The sequence below is a fragment of the Bombyx mori genome, chromosome 21 (genome assembly GCF_030269925.1).
Source record: "Bombyx mori chromosome 21, ASM3026992v2".
Lineage (NCBI taxonomy): Eukaryota > Metazoa > Arthropoda > Insecta > Lepidoptera > Bombycidae > Bombyx > Bombyx mori.
Window position 1 is genome coordinate 4,798,948 of NC_085127.1, and position 11,493 is coordinate 4,810,440.

Genomic DNA, 11,493 nt, shown 5'->3' on the forward strand with positions numbered 1-11,493 from the left:
TCATCACGCCGGTCGCAGTCACACTACCGCAGGTACCCCATTTGCTGGTACCACAGCAAACACGGTGCCGAGGCGCGGAAGTGCGTGCGACCCTGCGACTACAAGGCGGGAAACCCGACAAGCAGGCAAGTGATGGCGACTCGCGACTGCCACAACTCTACGGGTCGCCTCTTCATCAAGGACCGCAGCAATAATATAGACTTCCTCATAGACACTGGAAGTGACATTTGTGTTTACCCTATTCATAAGTTGTGTGAACGCCGTGCTAAAACTAGTTATCAACTCAGTGCTGCCAATGGTACTGTTATAGATACTTATGGTTATACGCAATTAAATGTTAATTTAGGCTTACGCCGCAACTTTCCATGGCGCTTTGTTGTTGCTGACGTCACAAAAGCCATTATAGGCGTCGATTTTTTGTCTCATTATCGACTCATAGTGGACGTCAGCCAACAAAGATTAATCGATAGTCTTACCAATATGAGCACTGTAGCCAGTCTAGATGTAAATAATAATCGTGTTATTAGTGTTAAGATAATGACAGGTGGCGACAGTAAGTACCACGCTATCTTGGCTGAATACCCGGAGCTAACACGCCCAGCTGGTACTCCGGGTATCGTCAGACACCACACGACACACCACATCATCACCACACCAGGTCCACCTGTATCGCTGCCGCCCCGTCGTCTCGCCCCAGATAAATTGAGAATTGCCAAGCAGGAGTTCGATGCCATGCTACGTAACGGCACGGCACGCCCTTCCTGCAGTCCTTGGGCATCACCACTGCATCTGGTGTCGAAAAAAAAAGACGACGGCTGGCGTCCATGTGGCGACTACAGGTCATTAAACGCACGAACCATACCCGACAAATACCCTATTCGTCATATACATGACTTTTCACATTGTTTGTCCGGATGCACAATTTTCTCTGTTGTCGATTTACAAAAAGCTTACAATCAGATACCAGTAGCTAAGGACGACATTTTAAAGACAGCAATCACAACACCTTTTGGATTATTCGAATTTCCGTATATGACATTCGGACTGCGCAATGCGGCGCAAACTTTTCAAAGGTTCGCTGACGAGATGACGCGTGGACTGGACTTTACATTCCCTTATATCGACGATTTTTTTAATTTTTAGCAGGTCAGCCCAGGAGCACGAAGACCACCTGCACCAACTCTTCACACGCATGAAAGAGTATGGCGTTTTGGTTAATACTACCAAATGTGTCTTCGGCGTCCCAGAAGTCACGTTTTTGGGTTACCAAATCTCCGAGAAGGGTACCAAGCCTCTGGTAAGCAAGGTCGAGGCAATCGCAAATTTTCCTGTCCCAAAAACCGTCAGAGAACTCCGGCGATTTTTGGGTATGATAAATTTTTATCGCCGATTCCTACCCAATGCTGCCCAGATACAAGCGCCTCTCAACGCATTGCTAGTTGGTTCCGTTAAAGGTGCGCAACCCGTCGCTATTGAGGGAAAGTCATTGCAAGCCTTCCAAGACTGCAAAACCAGCCTATGCAATGCAGCTCTCCTAGCCCATCCCGATACTCAAGCAAAGTTGAGTCTCGTGACAGACGCTTCGGACTCTGCAATAGGTGGAGTACTTCAGCAGCTCAAAGAGGAAGGTTGGCAGCCATTAGGTTTCTTCTCCCGCAAGTTGAGCCCGTCACAAATGAAATACTCTCCGTACGACCGTGAGCTCCTGGCAATTTACGAGAGCATACGCTACTTTCGGCACATGCTGGAAGCCACCCACTTCACAGTCTATACTGACCATAAGCCGCTGTGTTACGCTTTCCACCAGCGGAAAAGTAACTGTTCACCACGTCAGTATAGACACCTCGACTTCATCTCGCAGTTCACCTCGGACATCGTCCACATCGCCGGTAAAGATAACGTGGTGGCGGATACCCTATCGCGCGTTGATGAACTGCAGACGCCTGTCGACCTAGAAGTGATGGCCAATCTACAAGCCTCAGATGCTGAACTCCAAGACCACCTAACAGGCGAGACTTCTCTTCGCCTAGTCCAGACGAGCATACCTGGGAGTCGAGCCATTTTGTACTGCGACGTCAGCACACCGACACCCAGACCTTTCGTCCCACATCAACTGCGCCAGCAGGTTTTTGACTGCCTTCACTCGCTCAGTCACCCAGATCCAGGGCCTCCACACCAGCAGACGACTCGATCGGGGAGGAAAGTACGCTTTCCCGATTATTATCGACCTAAGTAGGTCTCTGGAGGGGAGTGTTGTAGGTGTTTCTACTATATTTATGTATATTAGTTCATATTATTTATTAATTTACATTGCACACCTACTCAATATTTAATATTATATCATATTTAATTACGTATTCTATAACACACTCTCATACAGTACACAAATACGCTAAACAATCATACATTCACAACACTACTCAAAATTATATTATTTACACAAGCATAGTCGGGCGCAACCGCTAGTATGCGGCAAAGACCCCGACTATGTATAACTACGTACGTACTGGTCGTCGCCTGCGCCACGACTCGGCCGCCGCTCGCGGCCAGTCGGGTTTGATCAACGCTACGCTAAGACTGTGTCACTCCTCGACTTACGCGTACTCTTTTGCTTCGTTACGATTTATTGCTTTCGTCTATGTTGAATTATTGTGTTTGAACTTGCTACCGCTTTATCTGTGCCTTCTGTACTCCGTAATTTCTCCTTCTAAATATTGTTATACCGTTTTGGGAATATACGACGAAAGGAAGATCTTCCACCGAGCGGGTGATATTGCTCGGTAGACCGACGGTCCAAATGTTGTTGTTCGGAACTTGTATATATGCGCTTTATCTTGAAAATGTCGTGACCGAGATTCAGGCATCTGTCAATTATCTTGCGTTGTATGATGGCTACCCGCCACATCACTCCCCTCCGAGACTGGAGGTCGTGTCATTTTTTAGTTAGCGTCGTCCGTGCTAAGATTAGCTTGCAAGGGCCAGTGCTGCTCGAAGCCTGCGGTGAGTCGAGGCTGAGCTTGAATGCTGCGTGCGTGTTGCCAGTGCTGCTCGAAGTTTGCAGTGAGTCGAAACTGAGCTGAATGCTGCCTGGATGTCGCCAGTGCTGCTCGAAGTCTGCGGTGAGTCGAGACTGAGCTTGAATGTTGCGTGCGTGTCGTGCGTAGTCCATGTGATGCAGAGCTGCCACGCCGGAGATGTGTGTGACCCCAAGCGTTGATGATCCGGTCGTGGGCTGCGATGAACTGTAGCGGCGTGATGAGGCAGTGAAGTTGCGTGCCGTAGGACCAGGAAGCGCGGTGAGTCGGCTGCGATGGTCCTGTTGAGGCTGCGGTGCTGGCTTGCTGTGGGACGACTGTCAATGACGTTTTATCTGCGAGAATGTGGGGATTGTGGTAGCCGAAGTTCTTGATGCGCTGTTGATGAATCAGAAGGTTGCGTGTTCACATCACGTCGGGGTCACCAGTTTGGGAATATACGACGAAAGGAAGATCTTCCACCGAGCGGGTGATATTGCTCGGTAGACCGACGGTCCAAATGTTGTTGTTCGGAACTTGTATATATGCGCTTTATCTTGAAAATGTCGTAAGCGAGATTCAGGCATCTGTCAATTATCTTGCGTTGTATGATGGCTACCCGCCACATCACTCCCCTCCGAGACTGGAGGTCGTGTCATTTTTAGTTAGCGTTGTCCGTGCTGAGATTAGCTTGCAAGGGCCAGTGCTGCTCGAAGCCTGCGGTGAGTCGAGGCTGAGCTTGAATGCTGCGTGCGTGTCGCCAGTGCTGCTCGAAGTTTGCAGTGAGTCGAAACTGAGCTGAATGCTGCGTGATTGTCGCCAGTGCTGCTCGAAGTCTGCGGTGAGTCGAGACTGAGCTTGAATGTTGCGTGCGTGTCGTGCGTAGTCCATGTGATGCAGAGCTGCCACGCCGGAGATGTGTGACCCCAAGCGTTGATGATCCGGTCGTGGGCTGCGATGAACTGTAGCGGCGTGATGAGGCAGTGAAGTTGCGTGCCGTAGGACCAGGAAGCGCGGTGAGTCGGCTGCGATGGTCCTGTTGAGGCTGCGATGCTGGCTTGCTGTGGGACGACTGTCAATGACGTGCTTTTATCTGCGAGAATGCGGGGGGATTGTGGTAGCCGGAGTTCTTGATGCGCTGAAGATGAATCAGAAGGTTGCGTGTTCACATCTTGTCGCAGGTCACCAGTTTGGGAATATACGACGAAAGGAAGATCTTCCACCGAGCGGGTGATATTGCTCGGTAGACCGACGGTCCAAATGTTGTTGTTCGGAACTTGTATATATGCGCTTTATCTTGAAAATGTCGTGACCGAGATTCAGGCATCTGTCAATTATCTTGCGTTGTATGATGGCTACCCGCCACACCGTCTATGATTGGAAATAAACTGTCCATCCAATTACGGACTCGTTATTGTGCCGCCCGGCACTGGTGACCCTACCACCACCACCTACCAACGACCACTAAACGCATTATTGTTGTCGATAAGTGCTATCGATAGTGTATTTAGTTTTGTCATTTTGTGGGTTAGTGATAAAAATGAAAGAAAAATTACTAATCGAACACTTACACCACTTATCGCCGCAGCAAGTTAAAGAGAACGGCAGAAATTAACACTTAGTAACTTTTCGGGATATATTCTCATTTCAGTGATAAATTTTAACAAATTGTTGATAATACTAATACACACGTGCTTGTGCTGGTATATTTTTGCTAACAAGCAAAATATTTGAATAAACTCTGGCGTTTTGGTACAAAGCAAAGGAGTAGCCATTGTGTCACTAAAGAAATTCAGAGAGCGAATGCACAAAATCACATTTCTCTTCGACATTTATGTAGTATAATTTGCAGGTAGGTACAAAAAATGACTCATAACATAACAATGTCTTACCACCCTTCGTATACCGCTCCGCCGCCGTGTACTTGCCTTCGATGACTCATTTGTTTTTATCGATAATGGCGTTGCGCCCGCGCAACATGCACACCGCCCTAGCCTAGGCCTAGGCCTAGGCTATGTTTTATGACCCAAACTGCACGGACAAAATAATTCTCTATAGAACTGTAGAACACATCGAATAGGTGTAACCATTAAGCTAAGTATGCGTGTTCACGGTACAACCTATTATCAATAAACGCCAATCACCAACTTTAGTACAATTGTATAATACTCAAAAAATCTGGCTGCCCATTTTCAGGTGAATCACATAATCATCTTTTAAGACACTTGGAAAGGATTGGCACCACATAGCCAAATATGTGCTTATACATTTTAATATTCTCTTTGTTTTTACTTACAAATAAATTGGAATTGTTTTTTTAAGCATATACTATATATATAATACGTTACACATAATTGAAAACTATTATACTTTTTCTTCAATATTATCACTTGTTGATCTAAGTAACTTTGATAATCTCTTTCCTATCAATTTGGGATATGTATTTGTTTTTATTAAAAACTCTTTAGACTGGTGAGTGACAGCACCATTTTCCAACTGATATTTACACAATATATGGAGTGGTTGAACAAGTTGTTCTCTATATATGGAGTTATTTTCAAGTTGAGATAGTGCTTCAGCTGCTGTTTCCAAAGTACTGAGACATCCTTCTGTGGGTTGTGTTCTTATGATGTAGCTACTAGTATTAGTGGTCATCAATTTCACATGTCTTAAATTGTGGAGTATTGGACTGGAGGCAAAGATTGCCTTTGCCTGTGGCCATGTTCCATCTATCAACACCAAATTGTAATTGTCGCAAACTAATTCTAAACTTCTAATGTCAATTGCAGTTTTACTAGGATACAAAAGTACCGTGTTGGGTTGGGTCAAAAGTTTTTCTAAATTTTCATGTTTCAATGAAGGAAATCTTTTCCCTTTAAAAATAAGGCACTTGTTTGGGGCTAAGCCTAATTGTAGCATGGGAGCTGTTCGAAGACATCTCTTTTCTTCTGCTGGATGCTGCAGAAGTATAATGGTGCTTCTTGGGGATAGTCTTTCAGAAGGAAGTGCTAGACACCAACAAACTACTGACGGCCTCCTGTAATATTAAACAAGCTAATTGTATGAGACAATAATAAATTTTTAAACTGATTCATAGCTGAGCTGTTATAAAATGTATATAAAAATATTTAATAATATATTGATAACACTGTTTAATTGGTACTAAATTTGCTGCAAGTTTTGTTTTCAAAATATTTAATATAATGTTCTTTGGATAAACAGACTATGAGTATTATGTTATTTTCAATATTTACTGGCAATTAACACATAAATCTCTCATGACTGGTGGATCAGCAGGAATATTTGATAGATCTTCCCATACATCATTTTCATCTGACTCGAACATTGTTTACATCTGAAAAGATTAATTATGTGTAAAAACTTTTTTGTCTTCTTCACAACTTAATCAATATTTTCAATTAAGCTGCCATAGCTTACATATTACAATATTCAGGTTCATAAACATTTTATGGCTTATTTTAACTCATAGAAAACGGTATCCCTTCATGTGGATTATTCAGCTGAATAAAATTGTACCAAGTTAATATGTTCAAAGATAGGGCATTTGATATATTTAAAGTGTATTTCCAACAAAGCAGCAAGATTGTCCGAGATTTAGTGCTAGCCAGCAAAATAACAGGTAGTACCAGGTCCACAGAAAACCTTGCCATCAGAACTTAAGATGGTTAGAAGCGTGGGTTTCATAGGTTTTATGACAATAATAATTCTTTTATGTTATAATTCTGTTATTAATGATATATTTACTTATTAAACTTATGTTATTAACAATAATTATTTTATAATAATAATAAAAAAGTAATTTAATTACGAGTTTTTCATTTTACAAATATACGTACTTGATATTGATGAGGCTGAAACGAAGGAGCGGTTAATAATTAGTGAAGAATTGAAGAATCATTTAGGTAGACCCTTGAGTTATTTAATTATTTATTATGAATACAATGAAGTATTAACAGTGTGTACTAAATTTTCTATAGTTCGTAGCACCTACAGTAATATAATCATTTTTAAACAATTCACTAATTGCGAACTCTACATTTTAATAAATATTTAGCTACATTTAAGGTGAATGAAGTTAGCCCCTCAAAAAAATTTTTTTTTCCTGTTTTCTACTTATTTTCTATTAATTCGTTTGTTCATCATTTGTTCTTGATTGTTCATTGTTAATAATTGTTTGTTCCCCATTTATTTATTTTAAAAAAAATATTAAAAATATATCTAAAAGTTAGCCCCTCGATTGCAATTTTTAATATTTTTTCGTCCTTAATTACTCGTAAATATTCATTTTCGATTGTTCTTATATAAAATACGTTTGTTCTCTTTCGAAATTACTCATTTTTTGTTTAATTAATTGTATTAGTTGAATAAATGTATACAAAATATGTGTACTGCGCATGCCATAAGTGTATAATCTATGGCGCATGCGTCAACTATAATGCCTAAACTTTCTACACGGTTTTAATCGTGAAAAAAAAACAATTATAAATCCTGAAGGATCAATTAATTGGTATACAGTTTAATTAAAAAAATTAAAAACAAAATAAATAAAATAATGTGCATTCGCGTAAAGTTAGACCAAATACATTTTTTCCATCCTCCTATATACCTATCGCTATGAAGGTATAAAAAAGATAGGTTAAGAGTAGACATGCGCAAAACATCACTTCCCAATGTAATGTGATATGACATCACTTTTACAGACAGGTGATATTACTCGAAAACATTACACATCACTCATAACATTACTCGGTGCGTTCAATAGATACTGTGACGACGAATACATTGTATCTATACACCCGAATCATTACTTAAGTGATGTGTTGATACACATCACTTAGGTAATGATTCGGGTATGTCATTACAGTAGTGTATTACAATACAAAGTATGAACTTTGTATTGTAATACACTGTTATATTACTTGACAGAGATTGACTTACTTAATAATATAATAATTTTATTTTTTACTTAATATAATTTATTGTGGGATGAACGGATTTCATATGGCGACTTAGACTGCAAATTGAGCTCGACAATAATGTTAATTAATATATTATACGAGAGCAGTAGATGCATTGTTTCGGCGCGATATCTTCAAAGTGCATCCAAGGAGGACTGTACTTTCATTTAGACGCCGTTATTTCTTTCACTTATTAAACACGCATTAAAACAAATAATAAAACTATCTTCAAACAAGTGCTTAAGTAATTCAAATCAAACACAAAAATTAATATGAAATATTACTAAACAATTACGAGCGACTAGCGATTTTACAAAAGTTGCGAATAAAAAATTAAGTAACTACTTGCGGGGAACTACCGGCTGGCCGCATGAAAAATATAAACACAAATACCTATATTAAAATTCAGACTTACCATAGGTATAAAAATGTACCTAGCGGCCAGGGCATACGGTTCAAAATCACTAGGAATAATTCCGTGTCTCTTGCTCATTTATTTTGCGTCGATCGGTCTGTCTCGCTCGCTCGGTTCCGTTCGTGTATTAAGGAACATTACACGACAAAGAAAGAAACATGTTGGGTGATAGTGTGATGTTTGTTGCCTTCGCGTAATGTGTGATGTTGCATTACATCGTAGGGTAATATTACCCGAGTAATATCACTCGCATTACTTACACATGTCTAGTTAAGAGTTCACATAGGTAATATAAACAAATAAGTAAATATGTTCATTATTTATCTTTCAAGAGATAATGTAGGTATACATTATAATAACATTTTGACACAGTCGAAATTATATTCCTAACATTAGTAAAATAACATTTTAATATTTTTTTTATAGGTTATGTATTGAAATTGTTGGAAAATTATTTCATGTTTTAGCTGGAAAACTACATGGAGAATTATATGCAATACAAGATAATGAGCTCCATTAAATGAATTCGAATGAAACCAAACTGTTTACCATCCAAATTCGATTGTCGGGCAGATAGAAAACGAAAATTCACTCATAGTGAACCTCGGCCTGCATTTGTGAAACGGCAAAGACTCACTATTATCAAGGAAATTGAAGAGACAACTAAAAATGAGATGTGTCGTATTATTATACCTTTTCCATCTTGTAGTCAAGGTAGGTGTAACTGTCAATAATTAGTTACACTCACAGATCTCCTAATCAAATAACAATATCAGAAAAAATGAGAATAGTTAGTTAGTTAGTGGAAGTAGCCAAAATGGGCAAGTGGATCTCAGTTCCTATTACATAAGGTACTAGGAAGTTTGTGAAAATGAAAATTTATCACAGTGTAATATCACTTACTTACTTTAACAGTGAAGGAAAACATTGTGATGAAACCTGCACACCTAAATGTTCTTAGGATTTTCTTAGTTGTGTAATCCACCAACCAGCACTAGGCCAGCGTGGTGGACTAAGGCCTAAAAACCCTCTCAATGGTAGTGAAGGCCAGTGTCCAGCAAGGGGATATATTATATGGGCTGATGATGATGACTAGGAAGTTAAATACTACTACTACTACTACGACAGTACACATATAATCCTATATATTTACAAACTATACGTTTGTTGGAAATTGCTAACATTATTTCATATTTCCAGATGTCCAGCCACTTGAAAATAGGTGTAGTAATGACAAAGCTATCCAAGTAGCTCCAGCACAGGAACACAAAGGCAAGGCAAGTGTGTATTGCCACATCACCCCTTAATATATCTGAAGCAAATATAAGTAAACAATCAGAACCAGCAAAAAAAAAACTGTTGTTCCTGAGGACAAATTTGACAGTGATGAGTCAAATGCACCAGCAACAGAAGGATCAACTGTTGACTATGAGTTATCTCTCTATATCTCCACTCCATCAAAGACTTGTGCACTTCAGACTATAGTTCTCAAGAAGACTAAAAAGTTGAAAAAATGAATGTGTTAACAACTTTATCTAAAGTGAAAAATAAACAACGTTTATATATTGGTCTTCCACAAGAATTATGTTTCATAATAGGCTTGATTGAGAAACATACAAATGTTTCTGAACAAAATATTATATTATGTCTGATGAGAATAACATTAAATAGAACATTCTCTCAATTGGCTGATGATTTCGATTTATCTGTAAGTCAAGCAAGCAATATATTTTTCAACAAACTCCCAGAAATTGCAAATGTAATATCACCCCTTGTTAGACTATAAAAAAAACAATACAATAAATATATATGCAGGAAGGATAATTGATGTCAACTTGGTGGAAAATAGAAAGTTTTTAGATAGTTTGCCACCTACAAAACTCTTTAATTAAATAAGTAATCCTTACTTATAAATAGGAAGTTTTGTAAGTATTTTCACTCTTCATTCAAAAACTACTGAACAGATTTTAATAAGACTTTTATGCTGGTCTTCTATGGCTAGCAACTCATTATTATTTTGATTCTGTTTTCCACAAATGTGCTAAATATGGGCTTATATATATGAAAAGGAATAAATATTAATGTTATGTAACCTTTGTACCTGTATGTTAAGAATAATTTTTAATAAAACATACTTAATTTAAATTGAAATATTATTTTTATTAAATCACATTCACTTTGTACACATCAATATTTTGTACTCCCTAAAAGGAATATAGGTATAAAGTTTTTTTTAAATATTTAACATTACATTTTTGTGTAAGATTAGAAAATTGTTATTCTTCCAAAAAGAAACTACATTATCTAACAACTGTGCAACTTACTCGGAATCAAAATCAATTCCTACTAATTATAGTGACCTGATTAGTTTTTTCAAAGTTGCTGGATGCTACACAAAAGTAGCAAGTTTTACTTTTAGCACAATACATATGCATTTGAACTTGTGCATAATATCTTTCTTTATTTTTTTTTTGCCTTTTTATTTATGGAAACATAGCATTACTCACTTGCTTGTTTGTAGATCTATCAAAAAAACATAATTTGTTTTTTTTAGCACAGTGGGCAATACCCTATTATTCATATTAATTATATACGGCGCGGCGATGCGAAAATTCATTACTGAATTATTTAAGAATGATAGGCATAATATAATATTTTAATTCGCGATCTGTTTATAATTTTTAATATATGATTTAAAAATAAGTTATCTTTAATATTTTTAATTTTGTGATTTATGGGGTGGTCACAGTCATTATTATAAAAATAGAAATTTTGAGGAAATATAAATGTTTAATACAAATTATTTTGATAATCGAAATAAATTCATATCAATCCAAATTCATATTTGAACTATGAAAATTGTATGGTATGTAAACAGAAATATATTTTATAATTATAATGACTATTTATTCCATGCAGTATCGGTTAGAGAAGCTTGCACAGCTTCTCTAACCGACACTGCAACTAGAATAAAGTCTAATAAAGAATAAGAATAAACTTTTCTTCGAAGCTCAATTCTACAAGGGTATTCAATCAGATAGCTATCTATCTGTCGTTCCTGTATGAAATTTTGGTATGTCGAAAT

General features: G+C 38.2%; 1 protein-coding gene and 1 long non-coding RNA gene across 3 annotated transcripts; one reads left to right on the forward strand and one right to left on the reverse strand.

Moving 5' to 3' along the window:
- Window positions 1-5,162: 5,162 nt before the first annotated feature.
- On the reverse strand, window positions 5,163-8,686 carry LOC101745096 (tRNA-uridine aminocarboxypropyltransferase 2). 2 transcript variants are annotated; one of them, XM_062674668.1, is made up of 3 exons: window positions 8,409-8,686; window positions 6,269-6,369; window positions 5,163-6,051 (listed from the first exon to the last, which is right to left on the reverse strand). In XM_062674668.1, exons 2-3 carry the CDS (start codon window positions 6,358-6,360, stop codon window positions 5,379-5,381), a joined length of 765 nt encoding a protein of 254 aa, XP_062530652.1. In that variant the 5' UTR covers window positions 6,361-6,369; window positions 8,409-8,686; the 3' UTR covers window positions 5,163-5,378. The 2 variants fall into 2 exon arrangements, with proteins under 2 accessions (XP_062530652.1, XP_021205949.1); XM_021350274.3 differs by lacking the exon at window positions 8,409-8,686 and adding an exon at window positions 6,872-7,421.
- A 294-nt stretch (window positions 8,687-8,980) lies between these two features.
- LOC134200847 (uncharacterized) lies at window positions 8,981-10,559 on the forward strand. Its single transcript, XR_009975925.1, has 2 exons — window positions 8,981-9,122; window positions 9,609-10,559. It is a non-coding gene; the product is annotated as an uncharacterized LOC134200847 (long non-coding RNA).
- Window positions 10,560-11,493: the final 934 nt, after the last annotated feature.

Excerpts from the sequence above, each read along its gene's own strand:
- LOC101745096 (XM_062674668.1), bottom strand. The coding sequence starts at position 6,360 with ATGTTCGAGTCAGATGAAAATGATGTATGGGAAGATCTATCAAATATT. Across the intron at positions 6,052-6,268 it reads GATTTATGTGTTAATTGCCA|GAGGCCGTCAGTAGTTTGTT; the intron begins GTAAATATTGAA and ends TTAATATTACAG.